The sequence below is a fragment of the Alexandromys fortis genome, unplaced genomic scaffold, assembly GCF_014885135.2.
Source record: "Alexandromys fortis isolate MF-2015 unplaced genomic scaffold, M_Fortis_MF-2015_v1.1 scaffold_97, whole genome shotgun sequence".
NCBI lineage: Eukaryota > Metazoa > Chordata > Mammalia > Rodentia > Cricetidae > Alexandromys > Alexandromys fortis.
In genome coordinates, this window is record NW_026067981.1 from 3,675,515 (window position 1) to 3,694,767 (window position 19,253).

The 19,253-nt window shown below is 48.5% G+C and overlaps 2 protein-coding genes and 1 long non-coding RNA gene across 6 annotated transcripts in view; 1 reads left to right on the forward strand and 2 right to left on the reverse strand.

The window, feature by feature from the left end:
• Positions 1 to 9,394, forward strand: part of Gpr161 (G protein-coupled receptor 161) — a 39,576-nt gene extending 30,182 nt beyond the window's left edge. For both annotated transcript variants that reach the window (XM_050158429.1, XM_050158428.1), the window contains exons 4-6: positions 5,411 to 5,515; positions 6,723 to 6,842; positions 9,112 to 9,394. In XM_050158429.1, the coding sequence (XP_050014386.1) occupies positions 5,411 to 5,515; positions 6,723 to 6,842; positions 9,112 to 9,377 (491 nt within the window). In that variant the 3' untranslated portion in view covers positions 9,378 to 9,394. The remainder of the gene's footprint in view (positions 1 to 5,410; positions 5,516 to 6,722; positions 6,843 to 9,111) is intronic.
• Positions 4,071 to 6,714, reverse strand: LOC126511347 (uncharacterized). The gene is made up of 3 exons (XR_007594668.1): positions 6,529 to 6,714; positions 5,365 to 5,529; positions 4,071 to 5,192 (listed from the first exon to the last, which is right to left on the reverse strand). It is a non-coding gene; the product is annotated as an uncharacterized lncRNA (long non-coding RNA).
• Positions 9,395 to 14,079: 4,685 nt separating the features above from the next.
• Dcaf6 (DDB1 and CUL4 associated factor 6) overlaps positions 14,080 to 19,253 on the reverse strand; it is a 114,278-nt gene continuing 109,104 nt past the window's right edge. For 2 of the 3 annotated variants that reach the window (XM_050158427.1, XM_050158424.1), the window contains one exon: positions 16,497 to 16,906. In XM_050158427.1, the coding sequence (XP_050014384.1) occupies positions 16,842 to 16,906 (65 nt within the window). In that variant the 3' untranslated portion in view covers positions 16,497 to 16,841. Of the gene's footprint in view, positions 14,216 to 16,496; positions 16,907 to 19,253 lie in introns of those variants that run through there. The other variant, XM_050158426.1, reaches the window with a different exon arrangement.

The window sequence follows — 19,253 nt, forward strand, 5'->3', positions numbered from 1 at the left end:
ATACACACATATACATATATATGTGTGTATATATAAAATTTTAGGTTTAGAAGAGTTGGAAAAATAGTATAAGGAGCTTCCCATCATGTTGTTAACGTACATAACTGCAGTACAAGATCAGCCCTAGAGCCCCACACGTTATACCTCAGCCCTACCTGAACCCTTCTGTGGAGGGTTCGTCAGGTCTTTTGTAGAGTCCTGCCGAGTAAGCACGCTGGGGCTTGGAATGATGCACATTTTGGGCAAGAATGCTGCCGGAGTGGTGGGATCCTGTTCCCGCATCAGGTTAGGAGCACATATGTCATCGTATCTTATTGTTATTGAGTTACCCTGGCCCCTTGTTCAGGTGTGGGCTGTCAGCCTTTTCCACTCAGGGCTGTCTCTGTTGTAATCAGCACAGATGCTAGCGGAGAGGACTTGAGACTGGGATATCCTAGGTCCCCTCGGTCTCCCACCCACTGATTCTAACTTACACTGGTATATCTTGCTCACTGTGGTGTGGTTATGTTGTCCTGAAGTGAAGGTAGTTGGGATTTTAGAGCCGCAATGAGCTAAGGGAGCTATTGGAAGGAGATTCCAAGAGCACCTTTATAACCCAGCTTGCTTTGAACCATCCGCTCCCGAATAATGACACTGAGACTTCTTATTAATTATGAAAGCTTGGCCTTATCTTAGACTTGTCCCCGCCTACCTCTTAAAACTTAAATTAACCTGTTTATATGAATCTACATTCTGCCACATGGCTTACTACCCTCTCAATACCGTATGCCCTCGTTCCTCCGAGTCTTGGTGGCAAATCTCCTTCCTCAGATTCTTTCCCTGAGTTCCTCTCTCTCTCTGGAAGTCCTGCCTATCCTTTCCTGCCTAGCTGTTGGCCATTCAGCTCTTTATTAAACCAATCAGAAGGTCCCCTAGGCAGGTGAGGAAGAACAGTGATGCATCTTCACACAATATACAAAAAGATTATCCCAACACACCTCCTTCAGCCCGTAGCTCTCACTTCTTGCCAGATAACTAAGACCTACTTAGTCTCTCCTCTTCCGGAAATGGAGATCCTCCACCTTCACCCTTAACAGGGCAGAAGACACGGCTTCTGTTGCCTGTGAACACTCAGGGCCAGAGATGACGAGATGCCCTGCCCGTGTGCCAGTGCCACACTGTTGACTGATCTACCTTGTGAACTAGTGGAGAGCTATTTCTGGACAGGGGACATCTGGTGATTTTTCTTTTGACCATAGGAAGGAAAACGATCTCCATTTATTAGTCGGAAGTGCCCTCCCCTTGTCATTTACAAACTCATGTTCCCAAGTGTGACTCGAGCCAGAAGGTACATTCAGTGCTTGACTGCATTTTATTGGTGACTTTATTGGCTCAGAGTTTATAATAACTTGTCTTCTTGGCAGAAGCTAATAGATGTTTTCTATTCCATCGGAGCTAAGAATAACGAAGGAAAAAAATGAGGACAGAGAAGGGCAGAGGCAAGAGTAGACAGAACAGAAAGGAGCATCCGTTTCTTGGCCAAGATTTACTGTGTGAATTGTTTCTGACTGGCCTGGAAAGGACTACCAAGCTGTGGCAGCCATCGAAAACACCAGCTGTGGTTGGGTTGGCAGACCCAAAGCCATTGGCGGTCTGAGGCTCATTCAGGGAAAAGCAGCCTTGTGGTTGATAGGTCCTTAATCCTTGGCTTCTCCAGGCCTGGGAGTGGGCAGTGGCTCTTGCTCCTCTCGTAGAGTCTGGCTGTAGGAGGTCAGTTAGCCATATTAATAATGTAGGGACTGGGGAAAGACAGAATACAGATCTATTCCAAGTACACACTCTCTGGCTGTTCTTGCCAGCAGTACCCACTGTCTTCCAGATCAGGAGGGGCACTCCTGAGCCTCCATGCAGAGCCCTCTGCTCAGCCAGGCTTTTCGGACCTTACCATTGCCCTCTACACCCAGGGCTTCGAAATGCAGCTGAGTCCTGAACCTGGATTACCTCCCTTGCCCTTAATCGACTTTCAAGCTTGCTCTCCATTCTTGGGGAAGGCAGGAGCCCTGGTATTCCCAAGGGGAACAGTAGATGGCTGGTCAGATGGAGCCCCTGCCATGTTTTGTGGTACATTCGTACAGTACATGAAAAGCTGCCACCTAAGAAGTCATTAACTGGAATTATCGGTGGTCCTGATAAGTCATGCAGAAGCAGAATTCTACACATGCCTGGAATGTCCCTCGTGCATGACAGAAGGTGTTCACCCGTAATCACTGGCATACTGGCTGTCACCGAGCCACCAAGCCCTTTTGCTTCTGAGGTCTCACTAGCAGATTCCCACGGTGACTGGTTGGGTTCTCTGGGAGTAGAGATCTCTAGGGCACTGGAAGCTGTCCGGAGTGCTACCTCGAGGTGGGTAGGGCAGCCATGGAGTGGAGGTTGTTTCCTCGTGTGGAAGGTGAGCTGAGCCCTAACTTTCAGTTGGATGCTAAACTGATAAAAACTGATGGGGGCTCCTGGCAGGCGGAGGAGAGCAAAGGCTGTAGGAGAAAGGGCGAGAAGAACTAGACAGCTCTTTTGCTTAGCCCAGCCCTGAGGCCCAAGGACAGCCCCTGTGCCCCAAATATGAAGACACCTGGTGACGGAGGGCAGAGCTGTCTAGTTATCTTCTGGAAAGGCGGTTCCATCTGTCATTCACTCAGAAGACAGCATGTATCACAGCCTTCTTGGAAGGTCTGGGGTGGCGGTGGGGGGGGGTGGGCCTGGATGGGGGGTGGGGGCTGGGGGGGGTGGGGTAAGTACCACCGAGGCCTTTGAGTTTTCCTCCTTCCCTTTTCTAAATGTCGTCCAGTTAGTTAAATAAATTCCTGCTGCACCTCGGAACCCTGCCCTGCCCTTCAGTGTCTGTTAGGCACAGGCTTCTTTTATCTCTGGTTCTCGGGGAGCAAACCTGGTCCCTGGGCCTGGCCTAAGGGTTAGATGTGGCCCGTTCCCATGGGATATGGTGGTGTCCCATGGAATCTCAGGGTAACTTGTCTACTCTTCGGAGGGGAATGCTTCGCCGCAGAGCCACAGTGGTCTGGCTCAAACCATCCCTCTCACTAGAGGAGACCAACACACGCGTTCCTGGCTTTTGCCACAGCCTCAGAGATGAGGTCCAAACACACTGTGGCTGCCACCATCCCAGTGGGCAGGAGATGGCCCTGAAGGGCTCCACTCCTCGCAACAGGCCTTCTGTTGAGCATAGCCGTGTCGAGAGGCCCATATGGCAGAGGGGAAAAGCAGGTCCCAGGGAGACATGGGGGTCTTCTTTGATTTCAGCCCTGTAACTAACCCTGAGTAAAACAGCTGTGTGCGTGGAAAGGTTCTGGGAGAAGGTGGCTGCCCCTGCACACCTCCTCAGCCTCGCCAACCCCTCCGTGACTCTCGGGAAGAAAGGGAAGAGTATAGGATATCCTATCCAGGACAGGAGAGAGCTGCCCCAGGAAGCACAAGGGCAAGACCAGCGCACAGGAGGGGCCAAACTCACTATTAAACCAAGACCACCCCCGCCACGTTTTTATTTATTTGTTTTCGTTTTGTGAATATGAGTGTTTTCTCTGTATCACGTGCCCGCCTGATACGTCAGAAGCTAGATGAGGGCTTCGGATCCCTTGGCAGTGGGCTTACAGAAGGTTCTGAGCCACGATGTATGTGCTGGGAACCGAACCTAGATTTTCTGCAAGAGTAGCAAGTGCCGTTAACCTCTAGGCCACCAAGGCAGCCCCGTGGCCGTTCTTGAGGTGACTGACCCCCTTCTATGGTAAGAGCAACTTGTCCATTCATTGGGCCTCACCTTTCAACACTGTTGGTTTAGGGATTAAGTTCCCAGCAGAGGAACTTTTAGGGAGCACAGTCTACCATACTGACCATTAAATCTATTAGTCCTGTTTGTAATTTCTGAGAGATTTTTATCTTCATATTTTTTAGTAGTTGCCAGCTCTTCTTAATAGATTTTTTTGAACTTTACTAGGTACCCAATTATTTTTTAAAATTCTTTATTCATTTTACATATTAACCACAGTTCCCCCTCCCTTCCCTCCTCCTGCCCACTCCCTCCCATCCTCACCTCCATCCACCCCCTCAGAGAGGGTAAGGCCTCCCATAGGGCATATCGAGTCTAGGCAGGACCAAGTCTCTCCCCCCCTGCATCAAGGCTGAGCAAGGCATCCACCATAGGGAATGGGCTCCAAAAAGCCAGCTCATGCTCCAGAGATAAATTCTGGTCCCACTGCTGAGGGTCCCACAAACAGACCAAGCCACACAACTGTCACTCACATGCAGGGGTCCCATATAGGTCCCCAAACTGTCAGTCCAGAGTCCACGAGCTCCCACTAGCTCGGATCAGCTGTCTCCGTGGGTGCCCAGTTCTTTTAAAGGTCTCTGTCATCTCCCATCAGGTCTACGTCTCTCTCTTTTCTCTCTGTTTCTCACATGTCTGTTGTGCTAGGGACTGTCCTTGACTGTGTGGTGGTCCCTGCCATCCCTTCCACTTTGGAAGGAAGACACTAGGAAGCCTCTGGTGAGGTAGGCTCAGGAGGCTTCCTGGTTGTAGGGCGCTCCTTCGGGGCCATCTCCCTGGCTCCCTGCTCTCCGCGCGCACTTGTCTTTTCTGGTCCATTTTGCTGGGGAGCGTTCTCTCATAGGCTCTCATGGCTTCCTCAGTCTTACTGGTCCCTTTGCCCCTGATGTCTCAGTGCCACCGCTCCTGGGCACCGCTCCTGGTTTGTTCTCTCTGTTCTGCTGACGCGGGATGGGGTTCTGAGGCTGGGAAGAGCCCCAGCGGGGTCCAGCTGCTTCCTACAGAGACTGTCTGTGGAGTCCACGGTCTGTCGGGCAGTCTCCTGGGCCTGCAGTTCCCAAGCCTTAGCGGCTCTACATGAGGACGAGACTGTTTCCAGGCCTCTTCACCCACCTCAGTTCCTTTGTCTGGAGACACTCGGTTCTCCTTCCCAGGTCGCTCCTTCCTTCTGTCTTCATCCTTCTGCTTTGCTGCTTCTCCACAGACTCCACCTCGGGGAAGAGTTTTTAACTATTCAAATGGAAGTCCTGGGGGTTACATTTCTCGTGTGCGTGCCTGGAAGGCTTCCTCACATGACCGCTCACCTTCGCTTTCCCCTCTGTCTGTCGTGGAGGCTGACGTGGGCAAGAAGGTTCCCCCTGGGGAGCTCAGTGAGTCTCTACAGAGTGGGAAAGGAACCAGGGTCAGAATCCGGGGAAGCAGCTGGGTGTGGCTGTCTTCCAGTGGGTCGGGAGTGAGATTTTGTAAGCGTCCAGAACGAAGCTGGCAGCCAGGTCCTCTGGGAGCCGGAAACTGGAGAGTCCGTTGCCCAGGATAAAACAGATACCCACCTGAGCAGCCTGCGCTTATTCCATCGATGCCAACTTTGCCTTTCAGACTTGGGCCTGTCCCCACACCTCACGGCTCTCATGGCAGGCGGACAGTCCCTGGGGCACAGCAGCAGCACCGGTGACACTGGCTTCAGCTACTCCCAGGATTCAGGTACCATTCTTACCCTGGAAACCCCCCACTCGGTGTTAATTTGCTCTGTCAATTACTGCCTGCAGGCTCGCCCTTGCCCAAAGGGTGCCAGCTGCGCCTCTGTTCTCGCTTCTACTGAATGGGTCTCTCCCGTTCCTTCTCTCCCTACCCTGTGGTGTGATGGTGAGGTTAAAAATACAGGAGTGCCTTCGGAAAGTTAAAATTTAAACAAGCCATGGTGGTGCACGCCTTCAATCCCAGCACTCAGGAGGCAGAGGCAGGCAGATCTTTGTGAGTTCGAGGCCAGCCTGGTCTACAGGGTGAGTTCCAGGGCAAGAAGAGCTGTTACACAGAGAAACCCTGTCTTGAAAAACCATCATTTAAAAAAAAAAAAAGTAAAATTTGAAGAATCTTTGATTCTTTGCTTTGACACTACCTTACGTGACTGGCCAGACCCTGGAGGCTATCCCCCCAGGCTCTTGACCGTCTTCCTCTCCCTGCACGTTTGTTGAGTGGCCCTGGCTGGGAACAATATGGTCAGAGGCTGGAAGCGTCTCTTCATCCACTTAGTTCACAGATTTCTGTTGGAGAACTGACAACTTGGCCGCATCGGAGGCTGGTGCTCGTCAATGCTCTGGGCCACAGAGGGAGAGGTTTTGAGTCCCCACAGAAGGAGCAACTCCAAGCTCTTCTCTCTCTGCACCCCTGGGAGCTTTTGTCTTTTTGGTTGTAAACCTCAAGAGCTGAGCCCTCTCCTCAGCCTCCACTGGGAGCTTTTGAAAAAAGCTTGGGCTGTGGAGAGATAGCTGTTTGTGCAGTCAGAACCAGGTAGGCTCAGGGAGTGAATGACTTCTGCCAGAGGGTGGGGAGACAGCCTGGGGAGTAAGAGAGAGACTTCCTTCCTCCCTCCCTCCCTCCCTCCCTCCCTCCCTCCCTCCCTCCTCCCTCCCTCCCTCCCTCCCTCCCTCCCTCCCTCCCTCCCTCCCTCTTTCCTTCCTGCCTTCCTTCCTTCCTTGACAGTAGGTTAGATTTACCTGGTCAGCTGGTGGTGTGGCAGCCCCGTCACTGTCTGTAAACTCCTGGGATGGATGACATCTGCTTCGGGACAGTCATCTGAACCTGCCTGTGGGACTGAAGGCTGGCAGCCAGGGTCACGAGGCACTGGGCTGTGGGAGGACGAGGCCTTGGTGTCTGGAACTACTTGTGCATGATCTGCCCTTCGCCGTAGGGACGGATGTGATGTTGCTGGAAGACCATGCGTCTGACGACAACCCTGCCCCCCACTGCACCTGCCCACCCAAGAGAAGGAGCTCCGTGACATTTGAGGACGAAGTAGAACAGATCAAAGGTTGGTTTGTGGGGCTGCTTCAGTAAAACACGTGGGCGAGGAGGGGATTTTAGCCACACCCTTCCCGCAGAATGTGCCAAGGCTTTGTCACCTCTGCCTCCTTCCTGATGACAACAACTATACTGGTGCCACTGAGTCTTGAATTCTGAGACATCTGACTCAGAGCGATCAGCATCTAAGGTGGGACAAATGCAGCTATAGACACATGCACATGCATGCACATACACACATACATACACACATGTGTACACACATACACACATGCACGAACACACACATACACACATGCACGAACACACACATACATGCACACATGCATGCACATACACACATACATACACTCACACTCACATATACATACACACATGCTCTCTTTCTCTTACACACACACACACACACACACACACACACACACACACACACACACACGGAGATATGAGGAGAGAGCAAGAGAGCTCCGGAGACTTTGGAAATATGATCAGGGAGTGGAGGCCAAGCTGCCATCCTGATGAGCAGACCTGAAGCCTGTGAGGACACAAGTCTGCTCACTGGGCTTTCCTGTGGTAATACCCAGCATGGGCATTCCTGCACTAGCACCCAGCATGGGCATTCCTGCACTAACACCCAGCATGGGCATTTCTGCTCTTACAACCCAGCATGGGCTTTTCTGCTCTAACGTCCAGCATGGGCTTTCCTGCTCTAACATCCAGCATGGGCATTCCTGCTCTTACAACCCAGCATGGGCATTCCTGCTCTAACGCCCAGCATGGGCTTTCCTGCTCTAACGCCCAGCATGGGCATTCCTGCACTAACACCCAGCATGGGCATTCCTGCTCTTACAACCCAGCATGGGCTTTCCTGCTCTAACATCCAGCATGGGCTTTCCTGCACTAACACCCAGGGGCATTCCTGCTCTAACGCCAAGCATGGGCTTTCCTGCTCTAACGCCCAGCATCCGTGCTGCTTTGGGTTGGGGTTAGTTTCCCACGCAGACATGCCAGGCAGACAGATGACAGAAGAGCCACTCAGGCTATTCGGGTGTAAGAATCTCACTGAGTGAGACTACTATTGGCATAACCGAGCCCAAGTCTGCTGAAGCCCAGAGTTTTAAGGTGTAAGTGCTGAGTATGAAAATAAATATGGACCCACTATTGGTCTCCTTGTACCCTGTCCCATTCCCATCCAAACTGAGGGGAGAGGTGGTGGACGGGAGAGGAGCTCAGAGGGGAATATACCAACCGAAGCATCTCCTCTGACCAAGTAGATTCACTCACAGAGCTAGCCAGAGCCTTGCCAGCTCTCATTACCTCTCTGCAGGTTTGAGTTTAACTGCTCCCCAGACCTCACACGGGAGCCAAGCCTTGCCCTCTGTGTCCTGGGGTGGGTAGGTCTCAAAGCGCCCTCTGCTGGTCTGGTGCTAGGAGGGAACGACACCTCCTCCTCTGCTGTGTAGGGAGCCAGACAGGGATGCTAAAGTCTGTTCACTTCCTTCCCTCCTGTAGAGTGTTCTCCAGAAAATGTAAAGGGAGGAGAGGGTCCCCCAAATACCCTGAGAGCCTAGGCAGTGAGGTCCGTGATAGTTTTGCTCTGGTTTAGGAATTAAAAGCCACCTCCATTCCTCTTTCTATTCAGTGCAGGTGTGTGTACGTGTGTGTGTGTGTGTGTATGTGTGTGTATGTGTGTGTGTATGTGTGTGTGTATGTGTGTGTGTACGTGTGTGTGTGTATGTGTGTGTATGTGTGTGTGTATGTGTGTGTGTGTATGTGTGTGTGTGTGTGTGTGTGTGTCTATGTGGGGGGGGGTGTCCCTAACCCCTCATAGGATGATAGAATTGTTGCTATCACTTCCAGACCCGAGGCTTTCCACCCTTAGGGCAGCTCCGAGTGAAATGGCGAGGAGGAGACGCGACATTTCTAAGTTCACAGCTACTTGCTAGGCTGTTCCAGGGAGGTGCGGGAAGAGAATTCTTTTGGAGACATAAAATAAAACGCTTTAGGAAGAATTCACTCATTCACTTGTCATAGTAACCATGTGAAGAAAGAGATTTCTTCTCTTTATAGATGAGGAAACTAAATCAGAAAATAACCCTGGCATTTCTCAGGGAGTAAATTGGGAAGTCCAGAATTTTACCCTGGGGAATCTGATGTCAGTATCCATACATGTTATCTCCACTCCTCTCCCTGGGGCAGTGAGCCAGCAGAGGCCATATTCCTGGGTTAGTCATGGGTCCTGGCTCCTGGGCTAACCCCCTTTCTGTCTTCTCCCACAGAGGCTGCCAAGAACTCTATTCTCCATGTGAAGGCTGAAGTCCACAAATCCTTGGACAGTTATGCAGCCAGCTTGGCTAAAGCCATTGAAGCCGAGGCCAAAATCAACTTATTTGGGGAGGAGGCTTTGCCAGGGGTCTTGTTCACAGCACGGACTGTCCCAGGGGCTAGCTTTGGGGGGCGTCGAGGCAGCAGGACTCTTTTGAATCAGAGGCTACAACTGCAGAGCATTGAGGAAGGGGACATCTTAGCTGCAGAACAGAGATGAAGGCCGCAGAGGGGGCTACTGGTACTGGTGCCTGTGCCAAGGCCCTGGAAGACGTCACCCCTCACAGAGGGCCAGACGCCGGGAAGGAAACATTGGGTGCGCAGCCAGGAGGACTGAAAACCCTTCCTCAGTGTCTGCTGTGAAGACACTTGTGGGCTGCATCAGGGATCAGGGTCCCTGGGCTGGAACGAGGCTTCCAAAGCACGTTGGAAAGAAACGGAGATGTGGCTGCAGTTTTGGGAGGACTGGAGGCGATGGGTTTAAAGGGAAGCCCCCATGTGGCTCTTGTCTTCACCAGTATCCTGCTGGTCTAACTGCTCATGGTCTCAGAGGTAGTCCCTACTCAGCGCGCCTCACGGCACACAAGACCATCTGCCGTTCTCTGTGGTTGATGCAGGCAGCATGGGGCCACATATACTAGACTAAATACAAACAGTCCAGAGAGACACCCAGGAGTAGAGCACCTTACACAGACACCCTAGATCTTCCACCCTAAATAGGATTTGGTCTTTGGCGGCACCTGCTGCTGGCCTGTAGGAGCAGCCCACAGACCACCCAAGATGGGGCCACCCCACCCACCTCTTTGTTGGCAGATGTTTTAGTATTTGAAAAGAAGGGAGAAACCACTATAAAAGGCAAGGGTGAGTACCAGGCATTTCATTTCCCAAATTAAAAACCCAGGCGATAGGGCACACCACTAACACCCGGGCTGTGATGTCACGTACAGCGGGGAAGAATCTGGGGGGAAAATTTCTCACACAGGAGATGTGGGAGATGCTTGACAACATGTTGGCCTCAATTCCCAGGAGCAATTGTGACTGTCACTGCATCTTTGGGGCGGGCACAAGGTAGAAGCCGGGGTTGAGTTCACAGCCTGGGTTCCTGGCCGAGCTTGGTCTTTGTCTGTATATCATCTGGAACATCCTGTCCTGCACTGGGCCATTTGCAGACATGGGAGAGGGGAGGAAGGAGCTGGAACAAGTAATCTCCAAGATAATTTCCAGCTCTGATCTTTGATGTCTTCTCAATTTGTAATTTAAGAGATGGGAACAAACTGAACATGACCAGTGGTTGAACCAGCATTTGTAGACTTTTGAGGTTGTCCGCAACGAACACACACAAAGCTACACGCACACTCTAGCCTTGTATCTTTGCACCGATTGGCTGTTTAGGGCAGTCCTAAATGCCGACTACTGAGACACGGGTCTGGAGAAGGTGCTGCAGCTGAGGCCACGGTGGGGGGAGGAGGAGGTGGGATTCCGTGGCTTGGATCCCCAACCCTTTCTCCTTGAGCTGGAACTTGAAGTTTGGGCTTTGAGCGCTTGCTGTGGTCATCGGGAAGACAGCCTTCTCTGCTTCTCTTAAGCCTGGGTGCTGAGATGAGCTAAGATCAGGGATCTATCTCCATTTCACAAAACAAAGGAAGAGAACCCAAGACCTTTCCATATCTGTCAACAGGCAAACACTCCAGAGTGAATTACTTTTCAAGTGTTTTCCGTGGGCTGCCTGGCTCATGGTGTGGCAGTATCTTTTTCCTATCGTTCCTGGTCTGCAGCCCCCGAAGACATTTCATGAGGCTTGGCGTTTGCCTTTGTGTGGATGATTTTGTCAACACTACCTACTCCAGGACAGCTGTGCAGGGGATTGGCAGGATCTGGGGTGGAGAGGCAGGGGGTAGAGGACAGGCATTGCTCTCGCTCCTGGCAGCATTTCTATTCTGTTCTCTTGTTCTAGTACTTGTCCGGTGTCTGGGGAGACCACATCCCTAATTAATCAGTATACATAGAAGCAGAAGATGGCAGAGGCCTTGCCCTCTAGGTATGGGTTGCCTGTTAGTGCAATAGATTGCCTTAAGACTCAAAGGGTGGAGAGCTCTTTCTTGATTGCCCTGGGCCAGGCTTTATGGGAAGGATGCTGAGGCCTCTGAGTCCTACTGGCTGACCCCCGATTCACTGGCATACAAGAAGAGATCATCCAAACCGACCTAGAAAACGGAAGTTTTACTATTTTTAAATGGAAACCCATGCCTTTTAATGGAGCGAGGCCTACCCATCTCCCCAACACTGCAGGCTGTAAAGCACCTCACCAAGCTTGGGGCAGTAACACCAGTGTTAACCACTTCAGAGAGGAGGGGCTGCTTCTGTGGATGCAGAGCATCAGGACGTCATGGCAGAACTGTGGCTCCAGAGGGTCTGAGTATTCCAACTAGGATCTTAGGGCTGGGCCAGTCGAGCAGGCGACCATTTCCATTGAGTCTAGGATGTGTAGGAGTCAGAGCTACGGTTTCGCATATTCAGGGTTTCTGGTTTGCCCAACTGAGCTAGAGAGAAGCGAGCTGGGGAGAGAGGGAGAGATGGTTCCACACATTCTCTTCCGTCCTCTGTGGAGAACACCTGCCTTTGTGTAGAAGTTCACCATCCCAACCAAACGCAGCCGTGTTAGCTGCAAACTTCTGTGCAGTGGCAGGCCTTTCCCAGGGGACTCATGGGCATGGGCAGGTGAGCTATTTGGCTACTTGTTTACTTAAATACCTCAGTCCTGATTCTGACAGGATCACTGTAGGGCCATGGCCCATCTCTGCCGCTGCTTTACGAAGATTTTCCCCTTGACTTGGTTCCTGTGCTGTGTTCCAGATGCCAGCTATGGGGCCTATTGCATCCGAGGAGGCGCTGTACACAGCTCAGCATCTGGTTTTTACCCTGGCCAGATACCCCAAACTGGAGTTCAAAATCTTAGACACTAGATGGCAGCAGCACGGCGGTGGCGAGCAAAAAATAAACCTGTCGCCTTGCTCCTCTGAGCCCTGCCTCCCCTGCAAATCCCTGACCTTGACAATAGATCCCCGCGTGTGACCCCTGTTGGAGCTCACAGGAACTTCCTGCACAGAGCTGTGTGATCTTAAACAAACCACTACTCCTGGACAGGCAGGGCGGAGGACGGTAAAGACAGTGGCCCATTGGTGCTAATGTTCTTAGAGTCTCATTTGTGTAACTGATTTCATCTCTCAGCCAAGAATAAAACCATCACCACCAAGACAACCTAGTATCTGCAATAAAGCCCTGTAGATTGGGTCTAGACAGGAGCAGGAAACGAATGCAGATACGGAGAGAGCATACAAGTCTGTTGAGCTAGAACTATTACGAGTGCTATTCCAAGAGGAATATGTGCTCCTTAGATGTGCAGATTAGAGAGACATTTCTCAGTGGACCCTAAGATGACCTCATGAAACATGTTCGGCCTCTTTTTGTCTGTTTCTGTGTCTGGAAGGAACAGTGATGATGCTGTGGCTGAACAGGAGGAGGCCAAGAACAGGCATGTGTGTGCCTCACTGAAGACACCTAAGAGCCTGTTTTATGCTAGGCACTAATTGAAAACCTCAAACGCTCCATCTTTTTTTTTTTTTTTTTTTGCTTCGGGCAGTTGGGACACAGTAGAGATGGTGCCAGTGTGGTGTGGCATGGCTATGAGTTAAGACCTCATGTTGCCACTTTCTTGCTAGGTGCTTGGGGCATATTACTCAATCAATATTCCAGCATCTGTAAAGTGAAGTTTTGCAACCTGTCTGTATAGAGGGACACAGACTCCAAGGATGCGTAAGGTGCTTGGCGGACTACAGAAAGGCTCCTAGTGTATCCCACAACAGCATGTAAGTGCAGGCAGACCTGAGCCACCGGTCTTGCTGTTTGGGGTAACTGATGGGGTAGAATCCTCCCTGTTTTACAGGGATCTTTAATACGTGAGAACCTTCAAAAGAGATGTTATCCAGTTCAGGATAATCACCTGTGCTGAGGGTTGCTGCCCTGGGGGGGATTACTTGCTATTTGTATAAAAGGACGTGATGAGGGTGAAGGAGTGATGGCGGAGGAAGGCTATGGTAGACAGGAGGCCGGAAAGGCTGGGTAGGAACAAAAATGAGCTTTTCTAGTTAAGCCTTCCTGCCACGTTAACGACCTGCTCACATGAAAAAGAAGTATTTCTTCAGTACCCCAAATTAAATATGATATATAGAATCTATGTCAATTCAACTTTGACCCTCCCTATACCCAGAAAGGCTTTCCTTCACCTCACCCCAATGCCTTCAGGTGCAGAGGACCAGTCAGTCCAGCAGTGACAGTGTCTGGCTCCCAGCTCCCAGAGCTCTTGTCTTCCAAGACTGATGAAAGAGGCAGAGGAGGTATGGGTGTCCATGCCACTCCCTGGAGTGTACAGAACCTGAGGAAGCCTGAGGACCACAAGAACATGGATGTGACCAGCCATAAATGACTACAAGGAGGGACAGGAGATACTGTTCTTGTGGGTTGGGGACAGAGGAGATGAGAATTCAGGAAGGCCATAGGAATGCTGTGTCTCAAAATGAGGTAAAGCAGAGGCACAGCCAAATCCCTAGGTCTTGGTCATGAGGCTGAGAAGGAACAAGCCTTTGTAGCCCAAGGAGAAGGAGGCACAGGTGGGTTAAAAATCATCCTTAGCAGAGTAGGTCAGCTGGCTTTCTTAGACAGGGAGGAAGAACCAAGGAGTTTCAGTGATGTAAAACATGGCCTTGAAGGCCCAAGGCCAGGTGATCCTCTGTTGAAAGACTTCAAAGCACATACACCAGTCTGCACAAGGTTACCACAAGCACAACTTTGGTCAGTGTAATTTTGGCACACAATCTACCACTGTTTGAAATGCCAGAGATCACAGATGAGCCAGCTCCTCCCAGAGGAAAGGACAGTTTCAGGGGACTTGGGTGACAAGACCATGCCAAGTGTGCCAGAAAGCCTTCGTGCCTGGAAATGGATGTCCATGGGATAGCCATGCTCAAGTAGAGTCCTGTGTGCTGTTCTGATGATGCATACCTGGAAGAAGTGGTTAAAAACCAAACTTCAGAAATATAAACCCAAGCTAACCCTGAAATACATTTAACTTGAAGTTTTGGATGATGTTCTTGAAGATAAAATTGTCTAGGGTTATTATATATAAATCAGTATTTATGGCTAAGTAAAAGTGTATTTAGACAAGTTTTGTTTACCTGATTAAATGTTTCTGGAATGTGTAAATTGTCAGTTTGCACTTGAATTTGTGGTCTATGGACATTTTTGGGTGCCTGTCCTTCCCCCACTCCCCACAGCCCTATTCCTATCTCAACTCTCCATGGGCTAAAAGGACTGAGCAGCAAGAGGGAACTTACTGCAGAATTAGGAGTGAGGATCCCCATATTAAAGTCACTTGGATAGATCCATTAATACATTTTAATTCCCCAAGGTGGTTAAACTCAACGAGTATTAGGTTGCATGACTGTTGCTTACCATATTCAAGACCTCTAAACCTGATTTTTCTTTCTTAGTGTAGTCCTGGCTGGCCTGAAACTCAGAGATCGTCCTGCTTCTGCCTCCCAAGTACTAGGATTAAAGGCGTGAGCCACTACTACCAGCTTTTAAGCCTGTTTAATGAACTAGTATTTTTCATCTATCTATCTATCTATCTATCTATCTATCTATCTATCTATCTATCTATCTATCTATCTATCTATCTATCTATCTAATCTATCTACCTACCTACCTATTCAGTCTTCCTTTACACAAGGTTCATCGTTTCCTCTTCCCTCACCTGTTCAGACTGACACCAGCTTTTATTTGGAATGTGTATGTGAACCCTGGGGCCAGTCTCCTAACTTTCTGCCTCTCCTCCACTGACTCTTGGAAGTGGCCAGGACTTAATTCTGTCTTTGCTATACCCTTAACTGCTTGTCTAATTGGCCTATTCCTTGTTAGCTGATCTGTTCCTAAGAATGAACACCAGTTGTTTACATAATTGCTTTGCTGGTATTGATAGAACAGCTTCAAGTTCACAGGAAAATGAAGAGAACACACACAGATGCTGTACCCCCACGGCATACTGCGCCACTGTAGACATCTGCCATCTGCTTTTGTTCTAACCTTTTCCTACCAGCTACCCTTTGACCAGCACTCTGTCCTCCAGCAAATCCATGCTACTGGTTTTATGTAGCATTTACTTTCTTCCATGGCAAAGCTAACTACCTTCTGGCAGCAGCAGGTATTCTTGTGGGGAGAAGGTCTGTTTCCCACACAGACGGCTCTATGCTGCTATACCTTTGAGCATGCTCAGGGCCCAGCTAGAGACAGGTTATGTCTTATTCTCAGTAGCTGGTTCAGTCGGGTCTTCTGGCAGGATACTTAGGTTGCTGAAGGTGACAGGAACAGTTAAGCTACTTGCTGATTAACTAAAAGTGAACTGCTTTCAACAAAAGCAGCTGGTATAGCAAATACCGACAGAGGGCCCCATGCTGGAGATGCCTATGGCAGGCCATAAAAGATCTGCGCCGGCTCTGGCCTTCCATCTGTCAGGCAGCTGTGCAGGGTCTGAAAGCCACTACCAGATGTGGGCCGGGGGACTTTTGCTTTCGAAGTAGTCCTTTTGTCTCACTAAATGACAAGTACACCACTCTGCAGGCCAAAGTATTTTTATCTATAAGGTACCAACTGCCTCTCTCCTATCTGACAGGCCTACTTTCTGGAGGAGGCTTTTAATATGAGCTTCAAAGGATGCTTGTGTAGATGACGATTAGAAAGAATATAAATACACAATTTTTGTAAATGGATTAGAGAGATGTGTGTATGTAATCAGATGGATGGAAACACAAGCAGACAGGAGATGGAAAAGGTTATATCTGTGGAACAGATCAGGGCAAATACTACGATACATGCAGGCCTGGGCATGGAGTGGATGTGGATGCTACAGTCAGCTAACTGTGGTGAAATCAGGAACATGGACAGAGAAGTGGACCAGAATTACAGCACCTTCAGCTTGTGTTAGTGCGAACCATCCCTAAGGCTCAGTGACGATTCAGATGAGGTACCACAAATCGTGAGACAGTAGTGCAAGGTGCAGAAAAGCGCCTTGCGAAGAGAAATGGGAAGGCCCTTTACGTGATCTGATCACACACACAGAGGTCAAGAGGGAAAAGGTTTCTGAATGCAGAGAACAGAACAAGTCCTCTTTTGTTAGATAAATGACTGGAAAATATGGGTCAGAGTAGCAAAGAATTAAATAAAAAGTCAAATTTAGGATCTTAAAACAACCAACTTCTTTAATTAGAAAGCAACAAACATGCAAATGGCAAGTGTAGAAATTTATTTGAACCAACGTTTTCACAACAATGAAAATGACTTTTCAACACTGATCCAAGCTCCCAATCTGAGGGTTAGGGAAGTATTGCACTTTGCATTTTCTAGCACTCCATACACGGCAAAAGTTTCAAAAACATTTTGCTTGTTTTGTTTTACACACTCTCCCAACTCATGCACACACTCATTCCAAACCAATGTTTGGTTATCCCAAAAAAATGGGGAAGAACTCCAAAAAACCATAGCCTTAAATTGCACTAAAGTTCTGTAAAGAAAAAAAAATATAATAAATGTCGTATACAAATTTCAGAACATCTAAGTGCTTGCACAGAGTCCTTTATTCTTCATCCTCATTTTCATTCTCCTGACCCGAACCTTCGGATCTGTCACCCTCCAAACGGTCTGGAAAACACAGACATGAGAATCACTCAAGCTCAAAATCTTTTTAGTATCTGTTATAAATAACCACCAGAGTCTTTGTTTAAAACCATGAAAAATGTTTACCATTTAAAAAATATGTAAAAATATACTCACTAGTATATACAGATGAAAGGTGTTTTTTTTTGTTTATTTGTTTGTTTTGAGACAGGGTCTTATGTCTCACCATGCAGCCTTGGCTCTCTTGGAATTGGCTATATAGACCATCTTGGCCTCTAACTCAAGAGATCCACCTGCCTGCCGTGCCTCTCTAGGGCTAGAACTAAAGGCACACACCATTAAAACCTGTCTACATAAAAGTTTTTAAGTTGTGTGTCTGTCTGCAAGTATGCATGCACACACTCATGGCTATGTGTGCATGAATGCAGATGCCTATGGAGGCCAGAGGCATTGGATACCACTGGAGCTGTACAGTCAGCTGCGAGCTGCCTGATGTGAGCCCTCTGGTTGAGCAGTATGTGCTCTTAACTGAGCCATCTCTCCAGCCCCAATATAAGTTTTTAATTTGGTCTTAAGAGATAAATGAAGAGTGAGGGTATAAATCATATATACAATATCAGGTAATTCTAAAACATACAAGATCTTGATATATTACATTTTCTTGCAGTGGTTTTCCAACACGGTTCCTTGGAGGCTAAGTTTTAATAATGGAGTCAGGTGCTGTGGAGACCACACAGGTGTGTCCACCCTCTGGCACTGTGATAGGATATCATCCACAAAGTTCATGCTCCAGCAGAGCAATCAAGTTGCAGAAACAAAACAAAATCTCCTTGCAAAAAAAAAAAAACTCATATACTGTTTTCAGTAAGTTTATGACTTTCCATTGGGCTGCATTCACAGCTGTCTTGGGACACGTAGCCTGTGGGAGGTCTGTGTAATTCTGTTTATAAGATTTCTTAAAATTCAGCATCTTCTGTGTTCTAGAAATTATGCTAACCCTAGATTACAATGATGACTAAAATAAATGCAGCTTCTTCCCTCAAGGTAGAGCATTATCTGGGCCCAATATTCAAGTGCACATACGCACGCACACACACACACACACACACACACAGTTATAAACTTGGTGAGCCATTTCAGCATGCTCTCTTGGCCTTATGTCATCTGCACTTGCTATTCCTTTGCTTATGATATTTTGCACAATTCATTAGTAATCACGAGTCTGTGCAGTACAATTATAATCCTTTTTGTGAAACTGTTCCAACTTCTTCATGAAAGTCCTTTGTGAGCCTCTCCGTGATGACCCCAGTTATACTACTTGAGAACTTGTCTTCCCAGACTAGACCTTTTTAAGCTTCGGGGTAGCAAGAGTTCTATTTGTTTACTTTCTATCCTCAGGGCTTATGATAGGATGTTCAATGAAGGTATTTAATATCCTTGTTTTGTTTCTGCCATGCTGGGGATTGAACCTAGAGCTTCACAAACAGCACCATACCAAAGAGCTCTACCATAGAGAAATGAATGTAAATTTTATGAAGATAAGCTGTATCACATCATGGTGTAGGAAGAAGGCAATGGCAGAAGAAGAAGTCATTCTTACCACAGTAAGAGTGGCGTTTAGGACATTCATGACAGACACAATTCTCCAAGTAATGAAGAAAATGTTAAGGTCAGATTAAGTAAATAGCCCACGATAGAAGGACGCCAAACACCAGACGGAAGGGGACAGTATTACAAAAGCTGAGGAGAAACGATGTTTGGTGTGTCTATCATCGAGGACTTGCATGTCAGAGTACTGACACGAATACATGGCTGTCCATGAAATCCTAAGTCACGAGGAGGGTAGTTTCAGATTCGGGCTTTAACATTCATCAGGTGGATGGCCTGGGCAGGTTAGGGTTAATGTCTGAGGGACTGGAGAGGTGGCTGAGGTTAAGAGCACTGTTGTGGCACCACATAGTTAGTGGTTCACAACCACCTGTAACTCCAGTTCTAGACTCTCCAGCACCTCCTTATGAGCTCCCCAGGCAACAGGCATGCATATAGAGATCATGTACATGCAAGCAAAATACTCATACTATAAGGTAAAATAAATCTAAAGTAAAATCTTTTAATTAAAAACAAAAGGGGGTCAGTATCTGCTGGCTTTGGTGATGTATACCTTTAATATCAGTACTCAGGAGGCAAAGGCAGGTGTATTTCTGTGAATTTGGGGCCAGCCTGGTCTATATAACAAACTGCAGGGCAATTAGGCCTACACAGAGAGACTGTCTCAAAAAAAGTTAATATTTGATATACAGAATAGGTATCCTACAAATGATGCATAATACTTAACATGAATGCATTTATGAAATCAGTGAGATGTGATAAA